The sequence below is a fragment of the Rhinoderma darwinii genome, chromosome 8 (genome assembly GCF_050947455.1).
Source record: "Rhinoderma darwinii isolate aRhiDar2 chromosome 8, aRhiDar2.hap1, whole genome shotgun sequence".
Classification (NCBI taxonomy): domain Eukaryota; kingdom Metazoa; phylum Chordata; class Amphibia; order Anura; family Rhinodermatidae; genus Rhinoderma; species Rhinoderma darwinii.
The window spans coordinates 99,018,542-99,040,253 of NC_134694.1; the positions used below are offsets into that span (position 1 = coordinate 99,018,542).

Sequence of the window (21,712 nt, forward strand, 5' to 3'; positions counted from 1 at the left end):
TATATATATATATATATGTATGTATGTTGTCATGTATGTATGTATGTTGTCATGTATGTATATATGTGCATGTATGTTGGTATGTATATATGTGCATGTGTGTATGTATGTATATTTGCATGTATGTATGTTGTCATGTATGTATGTATATATGTGCATGTATGTTTGCATGTATGTTGGCATGTATGTATACATGTGCATGTTTGTATGTATATTTGCATGTATATATGTTTGCATGTGTGTATGTATGTTTGCATGTATGTATGTTTGCATGTATGTATGTTGTCATGTATGTTTGTATGTATGTTGTCATGTATGTATGTATATATGTGCATGTATGTATGTTTGCATGTTTTTATTTTTGCATGTATGTTTGCATGTATGTTTATATATGTGCATGTATGTAATTATGTTTGCATGTATTTATGTTTGCATGTATATTTGTGCATGCTTGTATATATGTATGTATGTATCTTTGCATGTTTGTTTGTATGTATGTATGTTTTCATGTGTGTGTGTATGCATGTATGTATGATAGTTTGCATGTATATATGTCTGTATGGCCATGTATGATACTGTCTGCTGGCGCCCTGTATCTAAGTCAACTTCGCGGCAGGCTTCTATACATGGTATAACAGTCAGTATCACACATTAAACTGAATCTAAGCCTACAACATGTTTTATTTCATTATTTTATTTTTTTACAGGTTTGGTGTTTGGACTACGTCGGTTTCGAGGACTACTTCGATGACGGTTTTTTTTCTACAATAAAATGGTTAATGAGGGTTGTGTTGGGGGTGCTTTATTTCAATAAAATATTTTATCTATATCTTTGTCTTTTTCTTTTCAAATTTTATTATTACCACTTTAGTAATGGCCGCTGTCTGAGTGACAACATCCATTACTAATGCGAGGCTTAGTGTTAGCCGGTGCAGAGGCTAACACTAACCACCATTATTACCCCGGTACCCAAAACCACCAGGGGTGCCGGGAAGAGCCAGGTACCATCCAGTACCCGACCATCTGTTGTGATGGTCGGGCCCTGGGGCGGCCGCAGGCTGGTATTATGAGGCTGGGAAGGGCCAAAAACAGTGGACCTTCCCACCCTTGTAATGCTAGGCTGCTGCTGCTGTGTTGTATCTGGCTGGTTATAAAAGTGGGGGGGGACCCCACGTCATTTTTTTAAATTATTTATTTATTTACATTTTTTTTTTAAAAAAGACATGGGGTTCCACCCAATTTATCATAACCAGCCACATACAACACAGTGTTATTAGCCTGGGAATGGACAAAACCAGTGGCCCTTCCCACCCATGTAATGCCAGACTGCTGCGGCCTTGTATATGGCTGGTTATTAAAAATGTGGGGGACCCGTCTATTGCTAAATTTGTTAAATTCCAAAAAAAAACGACGTGGGGGTCCCCCCCATTTTTATAACCAGCCCGATACAACACAGCAGCAGCAGCCTAGCATTACAAGGGTGGGAAGGTCCACTGATTTTGGCCCTTCCCAGCCTCATAATACCAGCCTACGGCCGCCCCAGTACCCGACCATCACAACAGATGGTTGGGTACTGGATCGTACCAAGCTCTTCCCGGCACCCCTGGTGGTGGTGGGTACCGGGGTAATAATGGGTGGTTAGTGCTAGCCTCTGCACCGGCTAACACTAAGTACCGCCTTAATAATGGACGCTGTCAATCAGCCAACTGCCATTATCTAGGCACTAATAAAGTTTGAAAAAAAAAACACAAAGACAATTCTTTTTTATTGAAATAAGAAATCCCCAACAAAACCCTCGTTAACCATTTTATTAAAATTTGAAAAAACGCAGATCTACGCAGTAGTCCAACGAATCGTAGATGTAGTCCAATCGGTACATCAAAATCTGCAACAACATAAAAAAACAGTTATCAATGTGAACAATACCAATACTTCTACTCACCTACACACATATATACACGCACACACAAACAAACAACCATACACAGACACACACATATATACACAAACACAACAAGATATACACACACACATAAACAGACAAACACACACATATACACGAACTCACACATATACAAACAAAAACACACATATCCAAACACACACACACACAGTTATACACACATACACGAACACATATACAAACAAAAACACACATACCCAAACACACATATACACAAACACATATACACAAACACACCCATATATACACACAAACACACACCCATATACACAAACACATATACACAAACACACCCATATATACACACAAACACACACCCATATACACACATATACACATATACAAAAACACACACAAACATCTACACACAAACATATACACAAATACACCCATATATACACAAACATATACACAAAACACATATACACAAACACACCCATATATACACACACACATATAAAAACAAAAACAGACAAAGTCACATACCCAAACACACATATATACACAAACACACACATACACAAACACGGTTTCTTTTAAATGCTGCTGGGGAACCCGCTCGATCCACTATATACGGCTGCGCTACAGTGCAGCATTTAAAAGAAACAGGATCCTGACCTGTCCATAGAGTTTAAGGCAGCACAGAGTATTTCAGGAGATGAGCGTGCAGATTCAGTGCTGCTGCGAACTCTGCTCTTACCATTACGTAGCTCTCAGTCTGTTACCTCTCCTCCACTCCTGTCCTCCAGAACACCTTCACATGATTGGCAAGTCACCACGTAATGGTAAGAGCAGAGTTCACAGCAGCACAGAGTATTTCAGGAGATGAGCGTGCGGATCTTGTGCGGGGTGGTGACTTGCCAATCACGTGAAGGTGTTATTGAGGACAGGAGTGGAGGAGAGGTAACAGACTGAGCTACGTAATGGTAAGAGCAGAGTTCACAGCAGCACTGAATCTGCACGCTCCTCTCCTGAAATACTCTGTGCTGCTGTGAACTCTGTTCTTACCATTACGTAGCTCAGTCTGTTACATCTCCTCCACTCCTGTCCTCTATAACACGTTCACATGATTGGCAAGTCACCACCACGCACAAGATCCGCACGCTCATCTCCTGAAATACTCTGTGCTGCTGTGAACTCTGCTCTTACCATTACGTGGTGACTTGCCAATCATGTGAAGGTGTTCTTGAGGACAGGAGTGGAGGAGAGATAACAGACTGAGAGCTACGTAATGGTAAGAGCAGAGTTCACAACAGCACTGAATCTGCACGCTCATCTCCTGAAATACTCTGTGCTGCCTTAAACTCTGTGGACAGGTCAGGATCCTGTTTCTTTTAAATGCTGCACTGTAGCGTAGCCTTATATAGTGGATCGAGCGGGTTCCCTAGCAGCATTTAAAAGAAACAGGATCCTGACCTGTCCACAGAGTTTAAGGCAGCACAGATTATTTCAGGAGATGAGCACGGGCAGCCGTTCGTTTTTCCGAGCCGTGCTCCCATCATGCACACGACCGTAAAAACACCCGTTATTGCGGGTCGTAATTACGACCCGCAATAACGGGCTCATAGACTTCTGTTACCCACGGGTACCTTTCCGTATTCTCACGGGAAGGTGCCCGTGCCGTTAAAAAAATAGAACATGTTCTATTTTACGGGCCGTGCTGCTATAATTATAATGACAGCACGGTTCGCAAAAGCGGCCAGCTGCCCGTGGCCGGCCGGCCGTGCTCGTACTTACGAGTCGTAATTACGAGCACGGCCCGTAAAATAAAAAAATAGAACATGTTCTATCTTTTTAACGGCACGGGCACCTTCCCGTGAGAAAACGGGAAGGTACCCGTGGCTAACAGAAGTCTATGGGCCCGCTATTTCGGGTCGTAATTACGACCCGTGATAACGGGTGTTTTTATGGTCGTGTGCATGAGGCCCCGTAATGATGGGTGGCTACAGGTGTGCACCCGTCATTACGGCAGCGTTGCTAGGCGACGTCAGTAAGGGTATGTGCACACACACTAATTACGTCCGTAATTGACGGACGTATTTCGGCCGCAAGTACCGGACCGAACACCCTGCAGGGAGCCGGGCTCCTAGCATCATATTTATGTACGATGCTAGGAGTCCCTGCCTCTCCGTGGAACTACTGTCCCGTACTGAAAACATGATTACAGTACGGGACAGTTGTCCTGCAGAGAGGCAGGGACTCCTAGCATCGTACATAAGTATGATGCTAGGAGCCCGGCTCCCTGCACTGTGTTCGGTCCGGTACTTGCGGCCGAAATACGTCCGTCATTTACGGACGTAATTAGTGTGTGTGCACATACACTAAATAGTCACTGTTCAGGGTGCTGAAAGAGTTAACTGATCGGCAGTAACTGTTTCAGTACCCTGGACAGTGACTACCGATCACAGTACCTGTAAAAAAAAAGACGTTCATACTTACCGAGAACTTTCTGCTTCCTCCAGTCCGGTCTCCTGGCCGTTGCCTTGGTGACGCGTCCCTCTCGACATCCGGCCCGACATTCCTTGATGACGATGCAGCCTTGTGAGCGCTGCAGCCAATCACAGGCTGCCGCGGCCTCTGCAGCCAATCACAGGCTGCAGAGGCCTCTGCAGCCAATCACAGGCTGCCGCGTCAGAAAAGGTCGGACTGGAGGAAGAAGAGGGACTCGTCAACAAGACAACGACCGGGTACGTATGAAATGCTTTTTATTTTATTTTTAATCAGCAGCCTCTTTTCTCTATCAGTGATTGATAGAGATAAGTGGCTCCCGATTTGTATAATGTTTTTGACCGGGTTCGGTCAAAACGGGTTCGGCCGAACCCGGTGAAGTTCGGATTCGCTGCGAACCGAACTTTACCGGAAGTTCGGACCGAAACCGGGTTCGGTTGTCCCGGTTCGCTCATCTCTAGTCCTGACGTTGTCAGGACCCACTAGGCTTCCGTCTATGGCATAGCCGGACGCCATTGTTTGGTGTCCGGTTGCCATAGTCACCATCGCCGGCCGCTATCGCGTAGCAGGCCGGCGATGGCAGCTTAACCCCTAAAAAGCCGCGATCTCTATAGAACGCGGCTTTTAAGGGGTTAATCAGCGGGGACACAGCGATCGGTCCCCGCTGTAGGAGCTGTGACAGCTGCTGAACAAGACAGCAGCGTCACAGCTCCTGTATGTGTCGGGAGGACGGCCGAAACGGCCGTTACTCCCGAGACGTACTATTACGGCATGGAGCGCGAACGATACAGCTGCCATGACGTAATAGTACGTCAAGGAGCGGGAAGGGGTTAATAGGGACACCAGTTCCCCATTGTCTAGTTATAAGTGGTCGCCTATAGGCAGACCCTAAGTTATGTAGGGGGTAATTTTCCTGATAGGTGAATTCCTTCCTCACCTATTTTAGACAGTTACTTATCCCCTCAAAACCCTTTTAAACCTTCTTCTACTCTGGCCAGAGAATTAAATTCCTTTTATAACTAGCTTACTTTCTTCTTATTCACTTTAAACACCACTCAAGGAGATATCCTCCACACCATAACAGTAATATGACAAATATTCCTAATCCAAATAATAAGGCAAACGTAAAATCAAGCTGTTCATTTGACATGCCGGATTATCAGATTGCAGAAAATTCTGGAATTTTGAGCTGAAAATCAGTGCATGATAATCCCCGCAAGTACCTCAATGCTGTACACACATTTTCGGTATTTTGCCGGATTATCAGAAGTTTTTTTCCAAAAACAATTTCCTTATTCTATAATGCATTTGTGACACAAAACTGGGTTTCTACAACATTCATACAAATACTGCCATGGAGATCAGGCACTTTATCCTGAGGGTAGGATTACATATAGACTTGACCAGATTTTTACACTAAAAATACCCTCATGTGGCCCCTCTATTCCTCAGGAGTACTACCGGGAAGGTGACCTACCAGACAGGAAGGTGCAGAGCAGAGTTTGTAAGAATTAAATCTTCTTACCTTGCTGCAGCTGTGGTCTGCCCGTTCCTTCGTCCGGGAGGTCGCCACTCTAGTCCCGGGAGATCCCCTGGGTGGGGTGCCGTCCTTCTGGTCAAGTCCCTGTTCGGGCGCCAATTTCTGTGATCGCAATTTGAGTCACGTTACGCCTTGATCTCCATGCAGGTTCAAATCAGGGGGGGGGGGCGAGCTGCTCGGAGAAGTAACAGATACACTGAGACGTTTCTCAAGGCAAAATACTTCTGACTTTATTTAACTGTAGTGGTCACTTTTATAGCATCAGAACAAAAACATTCCATAACATATGAGTCATCTGTATATTCAATCCTTACATCCTTCTTTCTCATAAAACCCATTGGTGGAACACAAGGTATTCCCTTTTATGCTTAGGGGGGTTGGTCAAGTGATTGACCGCCATCTGTTCGCAATTTCAAAAGAGACAGCAGAGCAGCTGCAAACTATTTCTTCTCTTACCCTTTCTAAAATACCCATTCTACTGTAACACATGCTCTCCTCTATAACATTTCACTCCTTGGGGCCCCAGATACATTATACATATATTTATACCATAACACAGGGTCGCCAATCTGCTTTTTTGTTTTCATTTCTTTCCGGACAACTTAGCCAAAAATCATAGATGGACAATATTTTTGCAAAAAATGTGGAAATTCAAAAATTAATGATAAAAATTATGAGTAATATACAGCTAAAGTAAGGGGAGAAATTAGGGGTAGGCGTAGTAGGCAGCCGCCTAAGTCATCAATGGGAAGACACTCTTGTGGATACTGTCACTTTCTTCCTGTGATCATTGGAGATCTGTTTATGCGGTTGAGAACCGCCCACAGTATATATATGGCACAGGTTCAACCTTGCTACCCGAGCGATTAGGCAGCTGAATGTCGGGTGCCCGGCAGTCAGAGACTGCCAGGGACCCAGGAGAGAAGACAGAAGTGTTTTTCACAGCTTTTGTCTTCTCTGTACTCATGTACACAGCACTCAGTAAGCGCTATGTGTACAGAATTGGAGGCAGCAGCTATTGGTCCCGGTGATCAGGTGACTGGTCACATGATCGCCGAGATGACAGTATGAGGCTCCTGCTGGGTCTAACTAAACCCAGCACAGCCCTAACAGTGAAAATAATGACTATAAAGGTCAGTTCACATGTTACGTAAATACTGCAGTTTTTCTGCAATGGAATTAGTTGTGGAAGATCCGCAGCACAATACAATAGCAGCAAATTGGATGAGCTAAAACAAATCTCATCCAGACGCAGCATAAATACTGAGCGGAAAAAACACTCAGAAATTAACCTGTGGTGCACAATTTTATTCCGCAGCATGTCATTTGTATTTGCGTAAACACTGCTTATTTGTTGCAGGATTTGTTGAGGTAAAACGGCGATCCCGCCACAAAAAACGCAACTCAGAGTAAAAAAAAAATCTTATGCTTACCCAGGAGTCTGTGTTTCTTCTTTCAGGCCGCCCTCCTGGGATGACGTTTCATCCCATGTGACTGCTGCAGCCAATCACAGGCTGTAGCAGTGGTCACATGGGATGAAACGTCATCCCAAGAGGCCAGCCTGGATGACGTCAGAGGGCCGGCTTCCTGGGATGGCGCTTTATCCCATGTGACCGCCGCTGCAGCCAATTAGGGTATGTTCACACGTAGAGTCAAAAACGTCTGAAAATATGGAGCGGTTTTCAAGGGAAAACAGCCCCTGATTTTCAGACGTTTTTTGAGCAACTCGCGTTTTCGCAGCGTTTTCACTGCATTTTTTACAGCCGTTTTTGGAGCTGTTTTCATTGGAGTCTATGAGAAAACGGCTCCAAAAACGTCCCAAGAAGTGTCCTGCACTTCTTTTGACGAGGCTGTAATTTTACGAGCCGTCTTTTGACAGCGACGCGTAAAATGACAGGTCGTCGGCACAGTACATCGTAAAGCCCATTGAAAGTAATAGGCAGATGTTTGCCGACGTATTGGAGCCGCTTTTTCAGACGTAATTCGAGGCGTAAAACGCCTCCATTACGTCTGAAAGTAGGTCGTGTGAACCCAGCCTTACAGGCTGCAGTTTTCTGCAGTGGACATTCCGGGCAAAAAAGTACCCCACAGTGTTTCCCTGCGGCGCACAGGGCAGATACGCTGCGTGCTTTTATGCAGCGTATCCGCCCTGTGTGAACTCAGCCTAACAAGGCTGATTTCCCCCGTAACTGGGGCTGCAGTGCAACGAAGTTACAGTGAAAAATTATAGTGTAAAAACTAAATAATAAAGTCCCCTAAAGGTCTTTCTGACCTTTGTGGGACAGGCCATAATAATAAAAAATAACAGTAAAAAGCAAAGAAAAATAAATGAAATAAAAATGATACATAAAATACCCCACCAAAAGCAACGCTCCCCCGCCAATCATTAGAGTAAAGCTGGCCGTGACCCAATAATCCCCTAAAATATACATGTAATATATAAAATTTAACGGTAGACAATGACAATTACAAATAAAAAGTCTATTTTAGGCATAACCTTTCTATTTTAACCCCCAAAAAATTAACTATATTGTAAAAAAGCATATTTTTGGGCTATTTTTTTTTTAAACTAGAAGATTACAAATGCTAAAGAAGCAAAAAATATGTGCATTAAAATGATAAGAAAAGAAACCTGCATTGATCACGAAAAAAACATTGCAAAAGTCACGTTGCTAGCCCAACAAATAAAAAAGTACCGGCTTTTTAGCTGTAAATGGCTAGATGGTGCCTGGTTCTGAACCGGCTGCAGCTCAGATACGAATATGAAAACATCAGCAGCATTTTCTGTGACCTGTAAAATGATTATTACAATCACTATAACATGTACTTGTCCTTCTAGCTTTATGAGTAATAATGGATTGTTTATATATAGCAAACAGGCTCATCATATCCCAGTAATAACTATAGGGTGCAATTAACCCCTTCCCAACAACTGACGTATCCATACGTCATAGTCGGGTAGGGGAAGTATGGAACGGGCTCACGGAGTGAACCCGCTCCATACGATGCAGAGTGTCGGCTGTATGTTACAGCCGACACTTCACAGTAACGAGCGGGATCGTGCTCGAGCGTGATCCCGCATGTTTAACCCCTTAAATGCCGCGGTCAATAGCGACCGCGGCATTTAAATCATTAGAAAGAAGGGGCGACCCACTCTAGCAGCTCATCGCGCCCCCCGGAATGCAATCGCGGGGTGGCGATGGTTGCTAGGGCTGCCTGGGGGCCGAATGAAGGCCCCCAGGTATGCCATCTTTGTGCTCCTACTAAGCCCTGCCTCTGGCTGGTTGAAGTCCGCTTGGGGGACTAATAAAAAAAGTAAAAATCAGTAAAATAAAGGTTTTTTTTATGTAAGAAAAAAATGTAAAAATTAAAAGTTAAGAAAACAAACCCTTTCCCCACTTTTCCCCTAGAGCATAGTAAAGGAATAGAAAAATAAACATAATTGGTATCCACACATCCGTAAAAGTCTGAACTATTACAATATATCATTATTTAACCCACATTGTGTTCGCCGTAAAAAAAATAATTGTAAACGGCAGAATCTTTATTTTTTGGTCACCTCATCTCCCACAAAAAATGAAATAAAAAGTGATCAAAACATTGCATATACACGAAAATTGTATCATTAAAAACTACAGCTTATCCCTCAAAAAATAAGCCTTCATACCACTTAATCGACGAAAAAAAAAAAAACTTATGGCTCTCAGAATTAGGCGACACAAAATAAATGACATCTTGGAAAACTAGTCAAATATAGAAAAAACTATATATATTTGGTATTGCCGTAATCGTATTGTCTTGCAGAATAAAGTTAACGTGTTGTTTTAATTGCACAATAAATTCCGTAACAAGGAAGCGCAAAAAACAATGGAAGAATCGCTGTTTTTTTCATTTTCTACCCCACGAATAATTTTTTTCCTGCTTCCTAGTACATCATATTGCACAATAAATGGCGCTACAAAAAACTACAACTCGTCCCGCAAAAATCAAGCCCTCAAAGGACTATATTGACGGAAAAATATAAAAGTTATGACTTTTGGAAGGTAGGGAGGAAATAACGAAAATTAAAATCTGAAAGTTGTTTACGACAGGAAGGGGTTAACATTCTTTATAGTGTTACAGATCTTTAGCCATACTCAGAATAGAGCTGGTGGTATTTTTGAATGTCTGCTTTTCATAGCTCTTCCATTAAGAGCCATATAGACATGGCAAGCGATCTTCATGGCACATTGCAGGAAAGTACTTAATACTCACTGCATATGGATTTTCTATTGAGTAAAATGGGATCTGTATGTATTGAACTCCTAAAATCCACAGGCCATAAGACTTTTCTCATTTAAAGGCTATGTACACCTTTGAACTGAATTTTTTTTTATTGTTCATTAGCTTTTTTAATGAAAATCTAAGCATCTTTCTGAATAGTCTTCATAAAAAAATTGCTACCATTGTGCTGCTGTAGAGTCTGTGTAACTCCTGTAGACAGCTGGCCTCCTCCAAATTCTAACTCAAATCCGTCAGTTTACTGTTCCTGACAGCTGACTCAACTGCTCTCCCCCCTCTTCTCTCGGTGTTAAGCAACTTGAATTCCCAAATTTTTCTCTCTCTGTCGTTCTTAAAGAAAAGGAATAATAAAAGAATTTCAGTCAAAGAAGTACATAACTTTTAGCATCTGACCATAAACAGAGCTCTGACCATAATAAAGATATATTAGGAAATTAATCAAATAAAAAAATGGTGATGAAAGTTACATTTATGTTAAGAATGTCTTGGTGGTTCTAGTGAGTTCGATTTCTAATCCCTAAAACTAGTGCCACTTTGTCCCCAAGATCCCAGCTACAGAACCGTTCTGTGTTTAACTATGAATACACATCTCCGCAGCAGACGTTATTTCTTGTAAGGAATGCAGCACATCTATAGACACTGGTTGTGTATAAATAAACCCAGCACAATCCTCCGACAGCGGTCACTGAAGTGTGTTCCAAAGCAAATGCTGGAATTTCCCATTGTCATTTATTAGTCTTATAGATGCTGTTCTTATTAAGCGGTGCTGAAATAGGTTTGGGCTGCTGCCTAATAAAAAGTGGCACAGCTGGCGGCTGACACTGTGTGAATCACCATGCTCCTGTGGACATCTGGCAGTGTCACTCACTCGATTATTATTATTTCTTAACGATAATAATTTACCTCTATTTAACTTTAGTTGCTGTATTTTCTACATTGATTATTCCTTTAGATTTTGTTTTTGTTTTCATGTAACTCAGTGTTGGGTAGATTCATTACTAGATGTAGTGGAAATGTCTATTTTTAAATGGGATAATTTAATAGTATTTTGTTTTGTTTATTTCTATTTGTGCTCAGTAGATATCTAATTATTTATCTATTATTCTTATTTTTTTTATATGCCACCATATTTTCCATCACTGTAAAAAGAATCCACTCCCATCAATCACTAACCCCGATGAGACATATAATCTAATTTCCCTACCCTATAGAATCTGGGCCCCTAGAGGCCTGACGTTTTGTATGGCAGAGTTTCTCAACTGCAATCCTCAATACCCCCAACAGTTCATGTTTTCAGGATGTCCCCAGTGTTGTACAGGTGATATAATTTTTGTGAGACCATCAGGAATTACCTTAGGTGTTTACTTCTTGGGATATCCTTAAATCATAAACCGATGGGACAAATCATATCCTTTGAGGGTACTGAGGATAAAAACACTGTTGAAGGGGAAACAAAGCAATGTAGGTATCCCAATGGAATAAAAAAGCATCCATTGTTTTCAGTAAACACCTGTAATCCTTCAGAGCCAGGAGAAACACCAGACGGCGCTCTTGCCTTTAGCTAGTAGAGGATGGCCATCATTCCCTAAATAGCAATTTATATTCTAACAGGGCACTTGGAATGGTTAATCTGATGAAGACAACTTCATTAATTTGGGAACTGATTGTCAAGAATATCTTGCCTCTGGCAAAACCAGCCGCAGTGCTATCCTAGCTGGAAATTACATAATTTTAGGACGCTTTCATGGCACAAAAATAAAATGTGGGAATTCCAGAGCAGACGAAAGAAGCACCAGATGATGGACTTGGAAAGTACAGGAGATATGTTGGTTGGAACCGCATAGACAGAAACCTGGAATATGTCTTATTCCTAAAAAATGCAGTTGTCCAGACTCTAGAAAATTGGACAAGGCATCTCATCAGCCCAAATATTCTATATTGTATATATGCTGTGCTTTGCGGTTTTTAATTTGTTTCTTTATGGGAGGCAGCCATATCAGAGTTGCACTTCAGTAATTTCTTGACAACTGAGCTAAAAATCATGGACAGACTAAAATTTTTATGGGCACATTACAAAATCACTCTAGTAGTTTCGACCCCACCACCCTTCCGCACCGCTGGGACCACCGTAGATTTACGGCCGGTTGGTAGCTCTGAGCCACATACTTGAAACAGAAGTCCCATCATTATGGATTAAGATTAGAACATTAGGAAATTAATTAACAGCAGTTTTGTGTATCTCAACATTTCATGTTTTTCACAGTTTTTTTTAAATCTTTTTCAGTTGTTTCTGTTGTGAAGGAAAAGATGTGGGACCTAAGCCACGCGTCCGTCTGCAATAATAGGAAAAGAGTAGCTTTTCAGTGGATTTCAAAATTTGTTATATACTCAACCATTTACGTTCAGTGCTCATCAACAGTACAAATGACTGGTAAATATTCTCCTTATTTACACATTACTCAACAATTTGCATCCACAGAGCCACAAAACAATCAGATTTTTTGGACTATCGGGCATTCTCAAACAGAAAGTCTGGAAAAATAAGGAAGAATTCCAGGAATCCAGCACATAAGAGTCTAGTCCCACTGATCTGTTGCTTCTGCTTCAGAGCTTCGACACATGCCAGATCAGCGGGTATTTTATAGTACTGGGTGCTGAATGATTTGTAATGTCACAGTGCTTTGCTGTTGCTGTATGGTTAAATAGGTTCTCTGAGGTTACAAAAATTATCTTTTTTGTTTTCCTAGAAACAGTGCCACTCTTGTCCATGGGCTTTCTTTAGCATTGCAATTTAGCCGCTTTCAAGTTAATGTGTCTAAACTGCAATACTAGACACAGCTCATGGACAAGAGTGGAGCTGTGTCTGTCAGTCCCTTTTTTCTAACCCTAGACAACCTCTTTATTTTTTCTGTACTCCTTTCTTTTTATTCATTAGGTTGATTGGAGATTATTAGAAGGCTTTTACATCTATGTGTCTCCATGGCTACAGACTACAAATTAAGCTTGTGTAGTCTGATCCTGCAGTCATACACCTTCCAACTGTCCTCTACTTCTTGCCATTTAACTTCTTGCTATTGTCATCGAGATTTAGGGGGTGAATAGAAGAGAGTTTGACTGCAGGATCAAACTTAATAGGGCCTGTTTGTAGTATATAAACATGGAGACACATAGGCTTGCATTGGAATTGTAGACACAAAATGGTAGGCTAATTTTAATTAAGGCTAGTTTCTTAATTTTTTTTATTTTAGAAGCATTGGGGCAATAAAAAGATGATCACAATGACTATTAAAATTAGATTTATTTAACTTTGCTGGAAAAAATTAGCTAACTTGAATTTTGGTTGAAACCACTAGTATTATCAATGTTAAAAACGCGTAAGAATGCAAATTTGCACTAAAAACAGATTAGATTATTATAACATTTTAGATGTGTAATAGCCACTTACACCATGGCAACTTATATTAAACAGCATTTCCTCTTGGACTCCTAAAAATATGTATAAACCATTGCATTTTTCTCTTTCCACTATCTCAATAAAACGATGCTCAGTCTGTACTTATTTATAACTGTTAGTTCCCTCTTCGTTTTCCAAAAGTGACAACAGTCAATGGCATCCATTACAGCGCTCATAGGAGTTTCATCTGTTTTTTTAAATGGCAAATCTTCCCTGCAAAGTAGCAATATAGAGGCGAGCAAAGTATTAGTGCACAACCAGGCAGATTTACCCAGGGGTGCACCATTCATGAAATGAGAACTTTGCCTCAAGCGACACCCTTTGCAGAAAGCAAGGGGAGCAGCGTTTTGGAACATACTGTATACAGTCCCATCACCAATTTGGGGACAACATTAAATTTTTACATTTAATCTCTAGTAGTAAAATTAGTAGAACAGAAATAATGATTGACAATAAGCATTTTAATCATTCTTGCTTTTAGTTGACCCGCCTTCTAATGTGCAGATTAAGGACCTTGGGAATTTGGGAATTTTAGAAATAATGTGGCAGCCTCCAGCTTCTATGAATAACACAAGTAAATGCACTGCACGGTATGAATTAACACACCAAGTGGTTAATGAAGAAAGATGGAAGGTAAGGTAGCAATTCTAGATAGACAAAAGAATGTAAATTGTGAAATGACTTAAATGTGGACTCATTGTTAAAGGGTAACTCAACTTTTAAAAAACTTTTGACATGTCATAGTGACATGTGAGAAGTTTTGATCGGTGGGGTCCGAGCACTGAGACACCCACCGATCACTTAAACGAAGCGGCAGAAGCGCTCAGGTGAGTACTGTGCCGATTTGTTTCTGACCGACTTTCCTCGGAAAGCTGAGCAAGTGGTTTACGGGCTCAATAGAAAGTCAATGAGTCCATACACCGCTCTCTCGGCTTTTCGAGGAAAGCCGATCAGAAATAAAGTGGCACAGCGCTTACCGATCACTTCTGTTGCTTCGTCTTAGCAATCAGTGGGGTCTCAGTGCTCAGACCCCTACCGATCAAACTTCTGACATGTCACTATGACATGTCAAAAGTCTTATAAAAGTTTAGTTACACTTTAAACCAAAAAGTCAAACCAGATCTTAGAGGTCATATAAAAAAATAAATTAGTGTTGGTCAACAATGAGAAAATAAGAAATTGTCTTTACTTACAATAGATTCCCTATGTGGCTTTCCTATTAGGTCTTTTTTATTAAGCTTTTCTTTTGTGTCTTTTCAAAAGGAATTGTAATATTTGCCAACCAGGGTCATCCATCTTAATACTTTGGACATAATTTCTAATGAGATCTTAAAAGGGGTATCCTGATTTCAGCAAGAATAAAGGTTATCTTTTGAAAAGTTATACAATTTTCCAATATACTTTCCGCATGTGGTTTTCAAGATCTCTGCTTGCAATCATTCAATAGGAACCTTCATTGCTTACTCTCAGGAGGAGATACAATGTTGTTCTGGCCACGTGATGATCACATAGGTGCTTGGCTCAATAAGAGACACAGATTTGATACGCATACTGTAATCAGTCCTGTGTGATCATCACATGACCAGGACAGATTTTTATCCACTGGAAGTAAATAATGAATGTTCCTGATTGTATTACAGCAAGCAGAGATCTTGAAAACTGTGATGAATTTGATACAGAAAGTATATTGGAAAATTGTATAACATTTACTGTTAATTTTTCTAAAAACCTGTTATACATAGTGAATTACAGTGAAATAGCCTGTAAACACCAAACTTTAGAAAGGAAAAAAGCTGTATTGTTCTATTCTAAATTGTTCCAATATGTAAATCCAAAATGAAGCTTAGCATGTAATTTGGAAGAATGCCTCACCAAAACATATCACATCAAGAGAATTAGTGGATCCTTGGCAAGGATTTATTGCAAGTAAAACCTCTCGGCAGGACATTGCAATTCACATTACATCTATTCTTGTTTTACTAATAATGTATATTTTTGCTGTCTAAACTTTTGAGTTGTGTATTTTAGTCCAGTAGCTCTTTAACCAATCAATAAGCAGATCAGATTTTAGCATTGTAGATATATAGTTTGGGATTAAATAAACAACAATTCAAGATTGCTATTGTATTGAAAGCATACCTCCAGTGATCCACTGTTTAGAATCTAGAATTAGGATTCACTTGCAGGCGGCATACTACATTTATTTCATTATGGCGTAGAATAGGAGAAGACTTGAATTACTGCAGCCCTTTACTTCCTCCCTACAGGTAAGTGAGAGAGAGAGAGATAGAAAGAGTGAGACAGATATATATATATATATAAAGCTAAAATAACTGAATATAAATATAGATCTTACTCAAACAGGGAATTACAATCTGTTTGTATCTGTAGAGAGAGCTTTCTAGTTAACACAGTTCTGTGATTACAGCAGCCTTGGCACTGCTTCAAGCAGCGTATAGGAGTTTACTAACAGGGGAAAGAGGAGGAGGTGAAGTGGTAAGTGTAAGCTAAGCTTGCTGGCTTTTAGAGGTGGTGACTGTCCTGCAGCTCCAATGTATATGCAACATGGCAGATAATGATCACAACGTCCTATTAGTAAATGAGGAGGAAGTAGAAGTTTTACAGCAACTAATGGCTTTCGCTTTGAAGGGAAATGCTTCACAAAGGCACTACACGTTAGGATCTAAGAGCACTGGGAAGGTTTTATATTTTTCTGGAGATTTGCTTTAAAGGGGTAGTCCAGGCAAGGGGCGTTTTTTATACTGATGACTTATCCAAAAGATAGGTCATCAGTCTATGATCAGTGGGGATCCGACACCCGAACCCCACACTGATATGCTGTTCTGGCTGCCTCCGAGCACAGGAAGTTATGCAGTGGTCGGTTCTGGAAGCAGATGGCTCCGGGTGTCAGACCCCCACCGATCATACACTGATGACCTAATCTGTGGATAGGTCATCAGTATGAAAAACTGTTCCCTGCCTCTACAACCCCTTTAACAGAAAAGTGCTTCAAATTTAGTTTGTATGATGTTGTAATGAGAATGCCAATTTCTTTTATTTATTTTTCTGTTTTTCCAAAGTCAGTTAGGACAAAGTATCAAACATACAAAGAAGCCTTTGACCTTGGGAAAAATGTTGTCATAAAAATTAGAACATACTTGAAAGGCCCATGTACAGAAGAGAATGAAGTATGGAGCGAGTGGGTAGAAATAAGGTACCCAGTGCCTTTACAAGGTAAGACACATCACATTTCTGTGGCAAATAACGATCTAAAAAAAAATGAAGGTCTATGCAGTTCTAGCAATATATCCAGTCATCCTCCAGTTACAGATGTTGTAGATCCAAGTACTTAAGTACAGCAACAATTGCTTTCTATCTTGTGATTCAACAATTGGATCTAGTAGTTTATATATAGATATAGGGCATATTTATTAAGACTGGCGCTTCATACGCCAGTCGTAATATAAAAATTGTTGGATTAAGATACGCTTAATTTATTAAGAGGTGCACGCCAAGTAATAAATTAGTCGCAGCTCTAGCCCTCAGGAGATTTACGCCAGTTACTTGCTGGCGTAGATGTCCGCTATAGTGTTTACACCAGTTTCTGGCCTAAATTACAATAAATTTGTCCGACCATGACAGACCACTCCGTTTATACTAAGTCCCACCCACTTTTGGGAAAAGTAGTGGAGGTAACATAATTCTGGCATTGAGTGCTTAATAAATCTACCCCAATATCTACAGAAAAGTCAAGTTCTTTTATGAATACATTGTATTATCCATCTTCTACTCATCCTGAATTACAGATTGTATTGCATTTCAGAGCTACATTCTCATCTCTGCTGGTTGTTATAGGAAACATTAGAGATGTCAGCCTGGGAGAGCCCTTCTCAGGGTGAGTTGTGGAAAAAATGGAGTGACCTTTTATGACCAGCTTATATGTAATGGTTATAGTTAACCCGGGGCTATAAGACTGGCCCTGTACTGCGGTACTGCCTGCTTCTGCTATGGCAATAGCGCAGGGATCTTAATTATTTTTTTTAATCAGGATGTCTCCATTGCCGGGATCCCCAAAAAACAGGTGACTCCTAGTAGAACTAGGTGGATTGACATGTCCTACTGAAGTCCTATAATACAGTGTAAGAATGAGTTTCTCAGACTACTGGATGATACCTGGTGTAAAGATAAAAGACATTTCTAAAAATGCAAAGGAACAGAGCAAGTTCTGTGCAAGAATTAAATCATCGAGGAATGCTGGGAGATTTCAGCTCTGAAGCCTGCAGAATTGTGAATGCAGCTCTGGACTGTAATACAGTCTATAACTCAGAATATGTACAATGCAATGTAGATTTTGATGGCTTGAAAGAGGTAATGGATATCATTAGATATTGTGATTTATGGTCAAATTGTTAAGCAAATAACCATGTCTATGACCACCTATACATTATCATATACTCTGGTCAAACCTATTGATGTCTTGCAACTGTCGTGTCGTTGTCACGGCAACCTGCGGGTTACCACATTCACTTTCATTATTGGCATGCAGTCAGCGCTGCATTACAATAACATAGCTAACCTGTGTCACGGCCAAAGTCACCGTATAGCCCTGGCCTTACCCTGTATCCCATACTAATTGTCTTAATTATATGGTAGGGGCTTTGGTTCAGCCTGATACTATTGACAAATTCCTTATTAATTACAGGAACTCCTGAATCAAAAGTTACAAACTTTAAGTGCATCAATGATAAATATGAAACCCTGAAATGTGAATGGAACGCAGGAGCACTTGGCAACAAGAGCAACTATGAGCTACAGTACTGGTAAGTTTATTCAATTATTATTTGGTATAAAGGGACTGTTTTAGAAAATAAATGTTATTCTTTTTTTAATGAAAAGTGATACATTTTTTCAATATATTTTTTGTATCAACACCTCACAGTTTTCAAGATCTCTGTTTGCTGTCGTTCAATAGGATTGTTCTATACTCTGTTCCGATCAACTGATGAATACACAGGTGCATGGTTCGTTACAGGACACAGCTCTGATAAATGTAATCAAACAAGCCCTGCACCGGTGTGTCCTTCACATGACCAGGAGATATTTTTATATACTGAAAGGAAACAGTGGTGGTCTCCATTAAATGACTGCAAGCAGAGATCTTGAAAACTGTGAGGAATTGATACAGAAAGTATATTAGACTTCTCTTGCACAATGAATAACCATTGTTTGCTGAAATGGTAATAGCCAATTACATTAGATGTCATTTTTTACTTCCTTAAGGCCCCCTGCACACACTGCAGATTTTGTTGCTGTAATGTCTGTGTTTGAAAATTAGTTCTATTGATGATCTGGATAGGGTTGTTTCTGCAGCAAGCACACAATCTGCAACAGTTTTCTCTTGTATATGGCTGAATATGCACAGAAAAAAAAAATAGATTTAGAAGACTTATAAAAGGGTAAAATTTATTTAGTGCTCTAATTAGACTTGTGAACCTACACATCTTGTAAGGCTAGTCCAGTAATGGTGGTCTCCTTCCCGGTTCTCAGTGGCTTTCTGTATCAGAGACTACTCTCTACCTATACATATAATAGGCACAATAGCTGTAGTCACCAACAATTTTTCTATGCAGCATAGAAGATGTGCACGATACAGACAAAAAGTATCAAGTGGTGTAATGTCCCTGTATTAATGGGGAGGACAGACTCTGAAGTAAGATAAGTTCAACTTTCCAGTATTGCAAAGAGGGACAACAGATGTGGCACGCGCAAATTTTTCCCCAGTTAAGCCACGCCTCTAACCCTGCCCATTCCCTACTCATACACACCCAGTTCAGCCCACACAGTATCATGCTCTCATAGTGCCTCCTCACAGTATAATGCCCCATAGAACCCCCCACAAAATATAATGCCATACAGCTGCCCAACACAGTATAATGCCCCTACAGCTTCCCCCATACAGTATAATCCAACCATAGATGCACCCAATACAGTATAATGCCCACACAGATGTCCCCACACAGTATAATGCCCCATAGATGCCCCCACACTGTATAATGCTCCATAGCTGCCCCCATACAGTATAATGCCCCTACAGCTGCCCCCATACAGTATAATCCCACCATAGATGCACCCAATACAGTATAATGCCCCATAGATGCCCCATACAGTATAATGCTCCATAGCTGCCCCCATACAGTATAATGCCCCTACAGCTGCCCCCATACAGTATAATCCCACCATAGATGCACCCAATACAGTATAATGCCCCATAGATGCCCCATACAGTATAATGCTCCATAGCTGCCCCCATACAGTATAATGCCCCCATAGCTTCTCCATACAGTATAATCCCACCATAGAAGCACCCAATACAGTATAATACCTACACAGATGCCACCACACAGTTTAATGCCCTATAGATGCCGCCACACTGTATAATGCTCCATAGCTGCCCCCATACAGTATAATGCCCCCACAGCTGCCCCATACAGTATAATGCCCCCACAGCTGCCACCATAAAGTATAATGCCCCTTTAGCTGCCAACATACAGTATAATGCCCACCATAGCTCTCCCTATACAGTAAAATCCCCCCTAGCTGCCCCCCATATAGTATAATGTCTGCACAGGTGCCCCAATACATTATTATGCCCCCTTAGCTGCCAACAAACACTATAATGCCTCCATAGCTGCCCCATACAGTATAATGTCCCCCGAGCTGCCCCGTACGGTATAATGCACCCACAGGTGTCTCCATACAGTATAATGGCCCATAGCTGCCACCATACAGTATAATTCCCCCTCCATGAATCCTGTAGATATATCATACATGTATATGATCGTAATATCTCTTTAAAGGCTGATGGATCACTTTAAGGGATAAATTTAGAACCACATAGCCACTCACAGATAGTCTACAGATGTGTCACTACGGTATTATGCCAATAATTCTTCATCATAACATTAGTTCATTGAATTGGAACATGTATTAGATCATATGGTTTATAGGGTTGTGCTGCTTTTCTTATTTCCATTTTTTTTTCAGTTCTACCATAAACTTTTAACCTTCTTGTTGAAACTCTGAATCTGCTGACAACATTACTCATGTTTTAATATATTGACTCACAAGCCCACTTGGACTTGACTTGACATATTTTAATTAGGTTACAGAGTAATATAGCTACAAGCTATAAGCAATCATTTCAGTTTAGCAGCATTGTTTATTGGGCCTCTGTTCTATCTCTCCCCATGCTTTATACTGTAGCTCTGCTTGTGTAGAATGGCTGCTGTGTATATGCACAAGCCCACCACAAGTTCACCAGCATGGAGAACAGATCTCCATTACTATAAGAATGATTAGTAACTAAAAGCAACTGGACCACTCATGAGAAAAAGGAAGTGGCAAACATATAATGAACCAATTTAGCCTGGAATTTCTCTTTAAAGAGGCTCTGTCACCACATTATAAGTGCCCTATCTCCTACATAAGGAGATGGGCGCTATAATGTAGATGACAGCAGTGCTTTTTATTTAAAAAAACAATCTGTTTTCACCAATTTTTTAACGATTTTGGATTTATGCTAATGAGTTGCTTAAAGCCCAAGTGGGCGTGTTTTTACTTTAGACCAAGTGGGCGTTGTACAGAGGAGTGTATGACGCTGACCAATCAGCCTCATGCACTTCTCTCCATTCATTTAGTCAGCGCATAGGGATCCCTTTGGATCGCTATGTGCTGTCTTATACTAACACATTAACGATACTGAAGTGTTTGGACAGTAAATAGACATTCCACGGGATGTCTATTCACAATCCCTGCACTTCGTTACTGTTTCTATGGTACTTACAGCAGAGCAAGCGTAATCTCGCGAGATTACGCTGTACGTGACAGGTTACAACGAGATTACGCTTCATCTGCTATAACTACCACGGAAACTGTAACGAAATGCAGGGATTGTGAATAGACATCCTGTGGAATATCTATTCACTGTCTAAACACTTCAGAATTGTTAATGTGTTAGTATAAGACA

The 21,712-nt window shown here is 40.7% G+C and overlaps 1 protein-coding gene across 1 annotated transcript in view; it reads left to right on the forward strand.

The window, feature by feature from the left end:
- IL13RA2 (interleukin 13 receptor subunit alpha 2) overlaps positions 1-21,712 on the forward strand; it is a 43,664-nt gene that overhangs the window by 12,646 nt on the left and 9,306 nt on the right. Inside the window, exons 2-5 of the mRNA XM_075834398.1 lie at positions 12,517-12,663; positions 14,168-14,319; positions 16,767-16,920; positions 18,389-18,506. Coding sequence (XP_075690513.1) covers positions 12,540-12,663; positions 14,168-14,319; positions 16,767-16,920; positions 18,389-18,506 — 548 coding nt within the window. The 5' untranslated portion in view covers positions 12,517-12,539. The remainder of the gene's footprint in view (positions 1-12,516; positions 12,664-14,167; positions 14,320-16,766; positions 16,921-18,388; positions 18,507-21,712) is intronic.